The sequence below is a fragment of the Erpetoichthys calabaricus genome, chromosome 9, assembly GCF_900747795.2.
Source record: "Erpetoichthys calabaricus chromosome 9, fErpCal1.3, whole genome shotgun sequence".
Lineage (NCBI taxonomy): Eukaryota > Metazoa > Chordata > Cladistia > Polypteriformes > Polypteridae > Erpetoichthys > Erpetoichthys calabaricus.
In genome coordinates this window covers 136,420,233-136,435,400 of record NC_041402.2, presented here as the reverse complement: position 1 = coordinate 136,435,400, position 15,168 = coordinate 136,420,233, and the positions used below count along the sequence as shown (strand labels likewise).

Sequence of the window (15,168 nt, the reverse complement as noted above, 5' to 3'; positions counted from 1 at the left end):
TTTACTCTTAAGTGACCATGCAGCAAAAATCTAGCTCAATTTAATACTGAAAGGAATGCTCTTTTGCACACAAATGGATACCACCTTTAAGAAGTTATTCAGCTTTGCAGTAAACTATTTCTGATGTAGCATGTCTTTTTGGGGATCATGGAGTTACCCTTGGAGTAGTTTGAGGGTATATAAAAAAATATGGTGATGACTACGTCAACATTGGACAACATTTTGTGGATAGCGATTTAATTTTATCAGGAAATTATTTAAAGAGATTTGCAACTCATTTAAAGATATATTTAAGTATAGAGGAATCAATGAGATGGCTTTAGATATGCATTCAGTAGTTTAGACATTTTAAAATGCCTTAAATTTAATATAGTAGTAAAAATTGCACATGCATGTAAATTTCCTTGTATATATTGCATTTAATTTTGTAATTTCAGCAAAGCTTGTGTGTTTTTGTTGCATGCAGCTTAATGTTTTAATTTGTCTGTATACATTTGACTATAGCACAGAGAGCACATTAAGTGGAAAAGCACTTTACCAAAAATAAATTGAATGTCAGCAAGTACTCAGTAACTTAAATATGAAATCATGGTGAGAAATATGAGGGAGTCTCTTCGTTTGGAAAGGGTATAATCTATTATAAGGAGATTATCCATGAACTTTTGGGGGACTTCTAAAACTCTGAAAAATAATGGTTAAAAATTGCTCAAATTTAAAAATCAAAAACATGTTTGTCAAACGCTTTAGGTGTGTGGGCTACAATTCCATTTAAGTTATGCTATGCATGTTCGGTCTTTCATGGTGGGAAGGTTCCTATTAAAAACTAGCATGCATTTTTCCCCAAACAAAAAGCTAACTTTTTAAAATGTCCAACTTTTAACAGTAAAGCTTTGTTTAACTCCCCACCCAATCACTGTCTTTGTGTAGTCTGCTCATTTATTTAAATTCTGAAGTCTGAATTCTTTACATATCCAAAAATGTCATGCATATTAAGTTAGTTGACAGGCTATGTAGCTAGTGGCTAAGGCACTGAACCTTAAAATACAAGGTTATCATCTCAGTCCCTGCCTCTGACTCCACTATGTGACCATAAGCAAGTATGTCCTACCTGTGCTTCAAATGAAACATACATAAACATTACAGCTCTGTACTTGTAAAGTGCTGTGGGATGATACTTGTTAGAGAACACATTCTAAAATAAAATTAAAAAAAAAAAAAAAAACTTTACATGAGAGTTGTACCATGTACGAATGACTATAGCATGACAGCCTATCTAGGGTCATTCATCCAGTTTTGGAAAAAGCAGGTTCAAAGCACTAAATTAGCAGGTTCATTGTGGGTTATGTAGACATTATTCCCTGTATATGAACATGATTAATTTGATTGAAGCAAGAAATGTTATTGTCAACTGAGTGGAAACTCCTATCAGACACCAATAGCAAGAATACTTCTTTAATGTCAGTTTATATATATTTTATATATAATAAAAAATATTGGGATGAGACGCAACTTCTTTTTGAAGAGACTTTTTGAAATGAAGTCCCACAAGACAGAGACTTTTAAAATGAGATTCTTTCAAGTCACGTCATATTTACAACCTTTGAAAGCAAGTCCCGCGAGAACAGTGACTTTTGCAATTAGATTCTTTCAAGTCACACCCTACTTACAACCATTTTCAGACAAGACCACGGTCATCTAACCTCTCAGTCGCGTGAATGAATTTTTGTCAGACACTCTTCCTGTGCTCTCAGCTCAGTTGTGTGAATGTTTTTGACAGACACACTTACTGCGCCCTCAGCTCTTATAAATTTTATCAGGACAATTATTTTATACGTTCTAGATGACATGTCAACAACTAAGCAAAGAAGAAAGAGCAGCGCGTCGAAAAGAGACCTAAAAGCTTTGAAGAGAAAAGAATGCAAAAAACAACAACAATAATCTATGTGCAAATTCTGAAAATAAGTAAAGGAGTCTACAATAATCTGTTCGCGTTCGCATCATGCAATGCTCAGAATGTAGATTTACACAATAATGTACCATACGCTATGAGAATCTGTGGTCCCGCAACAATTAAAGCTACAGCAAGTTTAATTTCGAAGAAACCACAATTCGGTCAGGTGTTTATTTATGATCATGCAGAAGCGATGCAACATAGAATTGAAAGAGTTAAACGATTGGACGTATTAGAAATTATATAGCCAATAATGGATACAAATCCATACGCCCAAAAGTATCGCATTTTACACGAAATTTATCTGCAAAACACGGACAAAAAATTTTCTTAGATTACTGTATAAATCCAAAAGATCACGGTCGCATTTATAATAAACCAACATGTGACGAATTGTCAGGGATAACATTCCACATTCCGATCCTTTAATCTTTCCTTTGCTTTTCCCTGATGGCGAAACAGGATAGTTGTACAATATGAAACACATGAATTCAGAAAAAACGAATAACACCCACACAACATTTCGGGTCAAAATTACCGATACGTTCCAATTTACTTAAGCCACTTCTGTCATCTCAACGTCTATCACAACAATACATTAGTAATGCATATCTAAAATTCAAAGCTAATCGTCTCTTTATTAAATCGAATCAAGCAAAACTTGGAACAGAACATATGCAAGGTCTCATTGATCACGTTCAAAATTCAAATATCAATAGTTCAGACAAATTCAAAATAGGTAAAGCAGTAATATTACCATCATCATATCAAGGTAGTTCAAGAGCATTGCAACAGTTGTATCATGATACAATGGCAATATCCCAAAATATATGGATTTATTTATTACAATGACGTGCAATCCACAGTGGCCAGAAATCTGTCGATTCTTGAGAACAATGCCACCGGCTACATCGCCATTGGTTATTCCGACTTTTGTATAAGTAGATTGTTTTATTAGAAAGTCTTTATTGAAAGAACTAAAAACGGTGTTTGGTCAAATCAAAGCATACATTTACACATTCGAATTTCAAGAACTGGGTTTACCTCACATGCATTTATTGGTTACTTTGCAAAATAAATTATTCACTGCTGACGGTGCAGATTGAAAAAAAATGTTGAAATTCCAAACAGAGAAACCTATCCTGAATTATGGTACAAAGTCATTAAACACATGTCTCACGGACCACATTTAAAAGATTTAGTATGCTGGGACTCAAAAGTGTTTAAAGAAATTTCCTAAAGTGTTCGTTGAATCAACAGGTATGACTGGCTTTCCCAATTATCGCCGAAGAGATAATCGTCACGAACAACATACTTATCACAGAGAAAGAAACGATATTCACTCATGGGCAGTTAAACGTGTTGTAACGATGTAAGTCCAAACACGGAATCAAAATTCAATGCGATCTTGAAGAAAAGTTAATTCCAAATATTGTTTTTACTGAAATTTTAAAGTAAAAGTGAAAATAATGAATTTGTAACAATTCCCATGAAAATAACAATCTCTTTAAATTGTATGTCCAGTTAACCAAACTCGGGGGTTGGCAAGCGAAGCGAGCAGGGAACAGACCCCCTAGTATGTATATATATATTTTTTTTCCTGGGTTGTGTGGTTTCTCATTGAACTACTGCACGACCAAGAACCTTTTCATTCTGGAACTCTCTATGCTTTGGAAAACTTCCTAATATGTAGAAAAGATACAAAATCTTGACTGTATATTAGGCTACCTAACAGGACACTAACAAATTAAGAAAACATGGATTTAGCCTGTGTTACTGTACAAGTCGTTTTAAAATAATGAAACATTGTTATTCCACAAATCTGATACCATCTATTTCTGGTTATTTACTGCAAGAAGTTTGTTACAGGTCTATACAAATAAAGGTTCTTTCTTGAAACTTCACATGGTTGGAAACTTAAAATGGTTCCCCTATAGTATCACTCTGGCACCTTTATTTTAAAGGGCGTGCGATATAGCAGAACACAAAAAAACAAGCTTGAAAATGTATGCATGACATACCATGACATCGCCTATTCAAGTATTCAACTTCGAGCGCTGAGAACAAATGCCAGTGCCGGTGTGGTTCCCTATTTACCCGACGAGGTAAGAAGGCGGTATCGTGGAAGCAGAGCGGGCACTAAGCTAAAAATGAAGCGGCTTGCGAGAAAGTGGCGTTTTAAGCCTTCGGTGCCTTCTGTGATTCTGGGGAATGTGAACTCAATCTCAAATAAGATCGACGAACTGGCTGCGCTGGTGAAAAATGTCAGATATTTTGTGAATTTCTCATTGGGATTAATAAAGTATCTATCTATCTATCTATCTATCTATCTATCTATCTATCTATCTATCTATCTATCTACCATTCAGGTGTACTTGGAGACTTAAGTATTCTGAAAATTGGAGCATTTTGGGTTATTTATTTCAAAGACTCAATTGACAATTACTGCTTATTAAATATTTTTGTAACAGTGACTCATTAAAACAGTAATAATAGAATTAATATTACACACAGTACTACATTAAATACGCACATTTTAATAACACTTTATAATATTATGTATAAAAACTAGCCCTAATAGGTGATGTGGTCACTTTAATAGAGGGAAGTGTCCAAATCAGGAGATGTAAAAATTGCTTTGATTGTTGTCCTTTTATTTGTTAGTTGTTGCTTGTGGACGTTCTATGCCTAACTGTAGTTCAAACTTCTTAAACATAACATTTTGGAAAGATGGACCTTAAAACTTTAATTTTCCTGAACTGTCAATGTTAAACTGTGCTCCAAAGCATAAGAGATAGTAAGTGTGGCGTTTTCCAGATAAATTGTGGTTTCAGAGAAATACTGATTCATTATAATTTTGAGATAATGCAGAAATTAGGCTGATTTTAGTGTAATGTACTGTAAATACTGAATGCTTACAGAGTTGCTTTTCTTTCATTCATTGCTGGATATGCGACTTATTTTAAGGTTTGATAGTAATTTGCAAGAAAACAGTTGCGGCGTTTGACTTAACTTGTACTGTGGATCATTTTGCCGTTAGGAGTGGCTGTCAGACGAGTAAAAGAGGAATAAAGTACAGTACGTGCAAAATATACAAGATGAAGTGGCTTCACTCAAGGGAAATTTGAAAAAGTAAACTCAGTTATAACTGGAATCGCACAGAATATTTCGCGACAAGTTCGCAAATTTGCCAATGCGTTTTAATGTGAAATGTTGACATTTCAAAAAAAATGTGTACAGCTCATAGTATTCCAGACAAATTTCTTTGAAGAAAAGGTGTAAAAAAATCAATTCGTGTGGAGCCGACTTGTTTTCTGCAGACATACGGACAGAGATATCGACACGGGGATCGCAGTACTTGCTTTTTGGATTATATAAGAACACATCCAAAAAGAACGGAATGCGCATACACCTTTGAGTAAAAATGACTACATTGTTCTTAGATTCCTTTGTTTTATTTTGCAGTATTATCTTATAATTTTGTGCCCTCATAAACACTTGCTATGTAAGACGCATAAGACACTATAAACAATGTCTGGATTCCTAAAAGGCATTTCCAGTATACAGTATAGTGAAAGAAGAAATAAACTGTCAAGATGATGTTCAGCCAAGGCAGGAAAATCCATTGGCTATGACAATACACATTTTGAACAATGGTGAAAAGCATACTTGAGCTGATGCTTGAAAAACAAGCATTTTACTAAAATGAAGTTAGAATTAAGATCAATAAATAAATATTTCATAAAACAAGGATTAAGATACATCCCGTTAAATAAAATCTCAAAATATACGCGACAATAAACTTGAACTTAGTGTATATTAAAATGCCGTAATTCTTAACAACATCTGATGACAAGCAACTTATTACAATATACACGGCGCTATAGCTGGCTACACAGGTACTCTACTTACAGATTCCTCCCAACACTCCGGCAATCTTGCACAGCCAACGGTACCACCAGGACATGCCATCCCCCTCCTCTTTGACTGGCGCGGTACCGGCAACGTCTTCCGCTGAGCTCATTTTTCACGACAATCAATTATTCAGCAACACAGAAATTGTGAGATGCGCTTTGGGGATCCTGTGGTGTCAGATTAATCCAGGTCCCAGGAATTACCTTCAAATGGTTGCAATCTTAAATTTTCTGTCACGGATTTGTCGACTGGAAACACATCTTCTTTCGCCTTCCACCGATAGGACGGATCCACCGATCGGAGTAAAAACTTTTAACTCGTCCAAGTTAAAATTCAAGTCGAGTCAATGAAGCAGTTTCCAGTGTTTCTTAAAATTGTTCAATTTAAACGATATAAACCATGAGCGTTTCGTTGTACTAAACGCTTCCTTACCAGCCAGACTTAATATCTATTCCCATTGTCTGAAAACGTCCTGAATAGAAAAAAAACACGTCGAGAATATCCTAGAAGTAAATATTTCCTTAACGTGAAAACAATTACAGTTGGTTTTCTCGCTTACTTGCTGAAGGACCCTTTGAATCTAATACACTCTTGCTTAAGCGGAAAACTCAATAATGTGTAAAACTACTACCACCAAAAGCCTTGTAAGAAATATAGCAGCTGTTAATTAGCAGCGAATGGAGCTTGGCACCGGTACAGTGTTACTGCAGTCTGCGATACATTCAACGTCACTCTCAGCACGCCCAATATTCACGACGTCAATCGTGACACGTAGATTCCATGGCGGCGGGAATTGTCACCATAGACATAGAATATTACTAGACCCCGCATGACCAGCAGCATCGTACGTCAACGGCGCCGCCATATTGCGAGTGGCACTGCTATGCAGTGAAGTAATGAATAATATGCTGCTTGGGATTGTACAAACCGCTTTTCGCTCCAAACCAGATCCCGGAGGATTACATTTCATAGGTAATGCTTAATAATTGTTTTGGTTATATTTGGCCATTAGAAAATCCCGTTTTATAATCTTAGCACTCAAGGTCACCTTACAATAAAATTAAACAACATTAGTAAAATTAAAAAAAAGAATGATAAATCAAAAAGCAATAATTAGCAAACAAACAAACAAAGATAATTGGCAGTAACAGTGCAAAATTCACAATTGGTATGCCAGTTTGAAAAGATACGTTTTGAGGGCAGTTTTAAAACGTGTTATTGAATCGAGCTGACATATATGAGAGGGTAGAGAATTCCAGAGTTGAGGAGCACTATGAGAGACGCGCGAGCTCCCATAGAACAGAGTTTGATGTGTGGTACAGATAGTAGAGCTGCAGATGAGGATTTGAGTGAGCGAGAGGAGTGCAAGTCTGTATGAGATCAGTGAGGTTGTGGAGAGCTTTAAATGTTAAGATCAGTATTTTGTATTGTATTCTGTAGTTAACAGGGAGCCACTGAAGTTGAGAAAGAATAGGTATAATATGTTCAGTGGATTTAGAACAGGTTATTATCCTGGCAGCAGAATCTTGAAGAAGTTGTAAGCGATGGATTAGTTTTTGTGGGATGCCAGATAGAATATCCTTACAGTAATAGATAGATAGATAGATAGATAGATAGATAGATAGATAGATAGATAGATAGATAGATAGATAGATAGATAGATAGATAGATAGATAGATAGATAGATACGTGAAGTGACAAGGGCATTAACCAGTACTTCAGTACTGTGTTGAGTAAGAACAGGACGTCTAGAAATGTTTCGGAGATGGAAGAAGGCAGTCCGAGAAATGCTATTTATATGGGAGGAATTAGTTAATAATTATATTATTTAATAATTGCTATTATTAGTGTATAAATGGATATAAATAATTGCATGTAAACGATTCGCCAAAATCTGTTGTATGTAAACGATATTCATTAGAATACCCGGTTTCCACGTCTTCCTGTATTAGTTTAAATGGCACTTTTGCCACTCGCAATAGGGCGGACGCGCTGACGTATGGTGTCGACTGGGCCAAAACAGTGAATGCGGCGTCTATGTACAGTATATACTGTATGTCTATGATTGTCACCGTCTGTCCATAGCTGTCAGTCAATATAAAAAAGTGCAGTAAGTGTGCGCGCACTGCATTCTGGGAGGTGAACACCTTTGACGTAAGTACGCTTAAAGTCACCTGCTGCCTTCACAGTAGGCGTACATTTTGTTTGGAGTGTAATATTCAATGAAAACATCAATAATGGATTTTAAGAATATGTGTAACATTTTTGTAAATATATGTACAGTATTTGACTGAACGGTTATCAATAAAGTAAGACCACTGTGCGTGGACAATACAGTCTAATTTTATTTTTCTTAATTTCAGAACTTTAAATACTTCAATCAGACAAATCAAAAATAAGACAGCTTGTCTGTGAAATTGTGTGTTCTCATGTAAGTAGTGTGTAAGTAGTAAGTAAATCACGTTTTTGAGATTTAGTGACTATCCATCAATAAAATCTTTGCCAGCCTGTTTTCATTTCCACAAACACAAATTATGCTGCAATGCCCCACAATATATTTAATTACATTTTGTTTCATAACAATCTTTTTCTGCATTTAAACTAATAGAAAGGGCAGAGCAGGGTCTTTTTCCTTGGGAGAGACGGCGTTTGTTTTATGTGGGAAATTATATCCTTCGCATCTTCTACAACTCTGTGATGGCCAGTACAATTTTCTACGCTTTGGTGTGCTGTGCTGTGCTGTGCTGGTAATTTCATTTCAAGAGAGGCCCATTGAATCAACACGCTAATTAAAAGGGCAACCTCAGTTATGGGATGCAGTTGGGACTCCTGAAGGTAGCAGCAAAGTAGAGAATTAAAACACAATTCACTGGGCGGAGTAGTGGCTCTGAGGCTAAGGGAGCTGTGCTTGTTTGAATTCCATAAATGCCAGAAATGACTCTACTACATTGGGCCCTTGCGCAAGGCCCTTAACCTACAATTGCTTCGTCCTGGGTATGACATTAACCTGCAGCCAGCCCTGCAAGCTGGTCCTCCAAGATACAGGGAAAACTTGGGGGTTGGTGGCAGGATTGGCAGTCTAGCCCCCATAAAACCTCACACCTTTCCAGTATGGTGCGGAGGTGTCACATGCTGCACTTGGGTCTCAATCCAGATGGCTCAGCGTGTGGTGGGTTTGGCAACGCGCTATCAGTGCATGCCCTGTCTCTCTCTCACTGCCATTATGAATAATTTTGCACATGCTTTCTCCAATACACTAACACTGAGGACTTTCAGCCAACAAATTATTCAGCAGAAGTGTGTCAAGAAACACTGGGGCTGTTTTACGCCTGCAATATGCCTGTATAATGCTGCACTGTGACTGCGGCAGCTAAGTCAGAGGTTTTCTTTCTTTTTAAATTTTCTTGAAATTTTTGTCATATGTTTTCATCTGACAATTTATTTATGTACAGTTGTATTTTTTTAAAGAGCTTCTGTAAAAAGGCAAATTTTCCAATGGTGACAAATAAAGTTCTATCTATCTATCTAACAAACACGGGGACGCAGTTAGAAACTTGTTACGTGCAGATTTCACACAAATTCTCAGATACTTGTCTTCATGCAATGAACCATAGACACATGAAGTAAATTATCAAGTAGTCTGATGGAGAGTGGGACTTCAGGGACCTTCAAATATTGACTTAATGTTATTTTGGACATCCATCCATCCATTTTCCAACCCGCTGAATCCGAACACAGGGTCACGGGGGTCTGCTGGAGCCAATCCCAGCCAACACAGGGCACAAGGTAGGAATCAATACCGGGCAGGGTGCCAACCCACCGCAGGTTATTTTGGACATTCTAGATGAATAGGATGGACAAGCTTGTTGGGTTGAATGGCCTATTCTCATCAGTTTTTCCAGTGACCTTATGTCATATTAGAACATTAGGAAACTAGAACACTGTATAAGATAATTATTTTTTCTTTCCGAATTTAAGTAGTAACATTTCCTTAGTTATATTTTTGTTTCATTTGGACTTTTAATTACTTACTCTGGAAAATGATTTCCATATAAACTGTAACTGAGTAAGAAGACCACTCAGTTTTCTTTGATGCCATTCCTTTTGGAGTCATTGATCTGCTGCAAGATTCAATCAGATCACCTACACCATCAGTTTCATGTTTTGGTCACTATACTAAGGAAAATTATAGCAAAGATCATGCAAGGATAGGATGCTAGTATTAAGTATGGAAAGATGATTATTATGGTCATTCAACCTGCCCTTTAGAGCAAGTAATCCACCTGAAGCTAAAGTTTGTGCCTAGCCAATACTTGAATGGGAGACCATCTGGGAAAAGCTTGGGCTGCTACTAGAAGAGGTGTTGATTAGACCTCTGTGGTCTCTATGTGGATTCCAAAGCACAAGTGCAGTGACGGGCACACTGTGCTGAAAAAATGGCGCTGTCCTTCAAATAATTGTAAAGCCGAGGTCCTGGGTCTCTCTGGTCATAAAAGATCCCTGACAATCTTGGATGAACATGCTACAAAGACATACAAGTTTGTCCTTATGTATTATAGTAAATATGTAATAACCTACAAAATAATAAAGTATTACTGGGATAGATTCATGAATACAAGGCAACAAAAGCATTTAGATTTTTTTTTAAAATTATGCATATACTTATGTTGCATTTATTCTACAACTGCAATTGTGTACTAAAATTGTTTGGATACATGGATACATTTATTGTGAATAATCGTGCTGGTGATGGTATATTGATGTTAAAATATACTGTTTTGGTTTTGTGATAGATATAACTCTTCGTCTCTAAGGGAAAATATGGCTTTTTAGAGAAGCTTAAAAAAAGAATAAATATACTATGATAAACAAACCCCTCTCAAATATACACCCGAATGACTAAAAATAAAGAAAAAACTTAAAAGAAAACTTCTGATTTGGCAGTTACAGTCATAGTGAGGCATTATACAGTGTGGAAGATGACCCAGACACAGACAGCCAGACACGTTGAAGTCACCCAACACACATTTATTGTACATTATTTACAGTAGTGCACCTCAGCCCCAAAGTCCCCACAAGTCCAGGCCTCACTATCCAATGCCTTCTTCAGGCCACCTCCACTCCTCTCCACCAAGCTCTGTCCTTCTTCTCACACAACTCCAGCCCCTGAATGGAGGGAGGCGGCCCCTTTTATGACCACCCTGATGTGCTCCAGGTGCCTCCCGACAATCTTCCGCCGGCACTCCCCAGTGTGGCGGAAGTGCCAGCTGTGCACCTGGAAACACTCCGGGTGTTCCTGATCCTCTTCCCCCCAGCACTTCGGCACCCCCTGGGGGTAACCACAGGCCCCAACAGGGTTGAGCTTCAAAGCTCTCTACCCGTGGTCCCCATAGCCACCAGGGCAGATACCCCCACGTGGTCTGGGGAAGGCGCAAGCCCTCTTCTGGTCCTCTGGGGCATGCTGGCTGGGTCGCCCCCACCAGCCACCTCTGACAACGGGCATATTAGAACAATCTAGACAAGAATAGAACATTTAGCCAAACAAAGCTCACCAGTCCAATCCACTTAATTCTTCTGAAATAACATAAGTGTAGTTTTAAAAGTCCCTAAAGTGTTACTGTCTACCACACTATTTGTAGCTTATTCCATGTGCCTATGGTTCACAGTGTAAAAACAAATTTCCTAATGTTTGTACAAAATTTACCCTTAACAAGTTTCCAACTGTGTCCCTGTCCTATTGATGAACTCATTTTAAAATAACAATCTCAATTCACTGTACGAATTCACTACAAAATTGTAAATACTTCATGTCTCCTCTTAATCTTCTTTTGCTTAAACTGTATAGGCTAAGCTCTTTTAATCTTTCTTCATAATTCATCCCCTGTAGCCCGGGAATCAGCATAATTGCTCATCTCTGAACTTGTTCTAGCGCTGCTATATTGTTTTTGTAGGCTGGAGACCAGTGCATTATAAATCTTCTCTCTGCAGTGCACACTTGTGGCACCCACAGACACCAGCAGGGCTATGCTGCCAGTCTACAACTGCTGGCTTTCCCTGCTGGTTTCCAAATGGATGCCAATATTGGGGGATGCTGCCATCTAGTGACCAGGCAGAATAAATACCCCTCCCGAAACAGTCCTTACCCGTTTTCTTTTATTCCAACCAGGGAAGGTGTTATGCACATGTCCAGTCAGGATGCCTGTCCATTTGTTTGGGGCTTCCCACCCGGGTAAGGTACCATCTTTTTCTCTGACTGGGATGTCTGTCCATCCATTAGGGAAGTCTTGTCCGGGTGCAACATCCTTTCCTTTGCCTGGATGTCCATTGATCCTGTGTGCTACCTACATTTGCCATTTAAAGGAACCCCAGTAGTGTTTCTTGACGCACTTCTGCTGAATAATTTGATGGCCAAAAGTACTCAGTGCTAGTGTTTCAGTGAATGAATGTGTAGCATTGCTCATGATGGCCATCAATTTTGTTTTCCTTCTCTACTTTGCTACTACAATCAGGGGGTTGAAAATATGTTCAAGAACTGTGTGTCTACCTTCTTAATTAGCTTGTTACTCACATTAATCATAAAATAGTTGTAGAATATGTAAATGATGTCACTACCCACAGTGAAGAAACACAGTCTCCAAAAGAAAAAAAGAACTCTGTTCCGCCCTTTCTTATGTAGCTCCCGAGTGTTACGAAACAAGTCCAGCTGGCCACTGATGTGGACCTCCAAGTACTTGCAGCAATGCATCACCTCTCCCTGAATAATGGAATCACAGACCCTCTTTGGTGCAGTGAAAGTCAATAACAAGTTTCTTGGTGCTGTGGATGCCGAGTTACACTCTGTTCTTTCTACAGTAAGAAACAAAATTATGCACCTGTCTCCTATACTGTCTCATCCCCCTTGTCAATATAACTTGAACGTTCAGAATCATCAGAAAATTTCTGCAAGTGACGTAAGCTGGTGTTATATTTAGAGTCTGAAGGGTACAGAGTGAAGAGAAAAGTTAGATTAGGTTAGGTTAGGTTAGGTTAATCATGGATTCTAAATTACCTCTAATTCAGTGTGGGGTTGTGCATCTGTAGGTTGCAGCCACCCCAAATATGAAATGAAGTAGGTTCGAGAACAATATGTTACACGTGTTATTAATATTAAATTTACATATTCTGCATCTAAACAGCTTAATGTAAATGGAGCAATCAAAAACCTAATTCCTGTAAATTACACAGTCAGATTCAGTTGTAAATTAACTCAAAATTCCTCCACACACCATAACGTTCTGTAAACTATTAGTGTTTATTTTAAATTGGTTGCATAGAAGTATGATTATACCGATAAAATTTATACTTCATATTTGTTTTCCCTTATTGTCATATAGATTTGCAATTCAGCTGCGTTCAGTTTAAATAAAAAGGGTGAATTGGTAACTTTGTTATTTGAATTTATTAGAAATAGTGAAGCTAATGGAGTGCTGGTGGAATTAAATTTAAAAAAAAAAATTGTATTGATTTCTTTATGGTGAAGTTATATTAGTGGATCAGGTTTGAGGATGAACTCTTGTTCCATATCAATTTAAAGAAAATAGCAATTATAAAAGTAGAAACTGAAGCTTTGCTATCAGAATGCAATATCTAATTGGAAGGAATGTATTTATTCCAATGGTGTGAAAGTAGCTGTAAATTCAAACAGAGCTTATTATCAGAGGACAATTTAAACTTTCCAGATTTGATTCATTATTTAAATGCAATTTATAAAAATACTTTTCTAATAAATATTAGTATACTTTGTATTTAATATTTAGATTTATGGTCTAATTTAATATCTTCTGGAGACAGAAGGCTTAGTTAAGTAGTATAATGTTCTTATAAGAAGTTTTGATGAGCAGTCTTGATGAAACAGTACATGACAAAATTTGTTAATCTTAGATTATGAAGTTATTCTAACATAAAATAGTATATTTTGTATTCCTCTCATAAGCAGAAGTAGCTTCTGGTTATCTGATTACTGCAGCAAAACCTTGCAGTCAAGGCAGAGCAGTAGAACATGATATACACAGAACCGAGAAGAGGAAACAAGACAAAAATATTTAAGCCACCATACAATACATAATTTCTCATTCACAGCTTACACACGTGTGTGTCTCACCATTACCTGTTTAACGGTCTTCATACCATACATATTTACACTGCTGTTGTCACAGATAAGACTGCACCTGTCAAACAACTGTCAAAGAGACTTTTTAATGTATTTGCATTTGTTTTTCATTTTTGTTAATTTTCTTCTGGTAAATTGCTTTTATCTGAAACAGTGCAGCTCATCATTAGTAGGTGTGCTGGCATACACCTACAAGAGGAATAGCAAAAATGACCAGGAATAACTAATATGCTAAACTTTACATTCTTATACTGTATATACACAGTAGAATCCATAAAATTTTAGATATGAAAAAGTCCACAACTGGTTAGTGGTTAATTCAACTACATCACTGCAACAGATGGACAGATTAAAATTCCATGTGGAGCTTGCATACTGTCTCAGTGGCTTTGTCGATTTTATTCCCACATTCTGAAAATGTACATGGTAGCTTACAGAACCCCAAGCAACCTGACAGAGTATGAAATAGTGCAGCTGTTGGCAGGAGTATGCCCTACAATTGACTTCCATTTAATCTAGTACTAGTTCCGGCTTACATCAGATGCTGCCAATGTTATTCTTTAGCTCCATGTAATAGGATTCAGCAAAATTCTGTAAATTGGGGAAGAAATTAATTCAGATGCAGCTTATTATGGTAGCTTGTTTGTTCAACATTCAGATATATTTGAACTGAATTAAGAGGACAAAAAGTTATTAAAAAAAATTAGTAAACACCTTTTTAAATTCTTATTTTTTTGTTGTGTACAGTGTGCTCTATGCATGGTATCTCGACAAAAATTAACCTAACCTAATCTGCTTGAAGAATAAGTGTGCAAAATATCAACAAAAACAGATGCACTGGGAGAAGAGTTGTTTCATGTGGACAGATAGCACAGTAGGTGCTTTTTGGATTATATGCAAATGCAACTGATAAACTTAATATTTTATACTTCAACATCTTAAATGCAGGCAACACAATATAAAATGTTTTGTCAGGTGAAAAAGGTGACATTATAAATGGATATGATTGACATTTTCTGAAAACTGCCTCAAAATTATTTCAACAAATGAAAAATTTAAAAAGTACACCAGCCTCACTACATAATAGGAATACAACCATAAAACACTGGTTTCAGAAACACTAAAGAAAAATAAATTTAATGCGGAACAGATT

General features: G+C 36.9%; 1 protein-coding gene across 2 annotated transcripts in view; it reads right to left on the bottom strand.

Annotated features, from left to right (window-relative positions):
* cacfd1 (calcium channel flower domain containing 1) overlaps positions 1-6,587 on the bottom strand; it is a 41,511-nt gene extending 34,924 nt beyond the window's left edge. For both annotated transcript variants that reach the window (XM_028810216.2, XM_051932348.1), the window contains exon 1: positions 5,864-6,587. In XM_028810216.2, the coding sequence (XP_028666049.1) occupies positions 5,864-5,975 (112 nt within the window). In that variant the 5' untranslated portion in view covers positions 5,976-6,587. The remainder of the gene's footprint in view (positions 1-5,863) is intronic.
* Between the last annotated feature and the right edge of the window lie 8,581 nt (positions 6,588-15,168).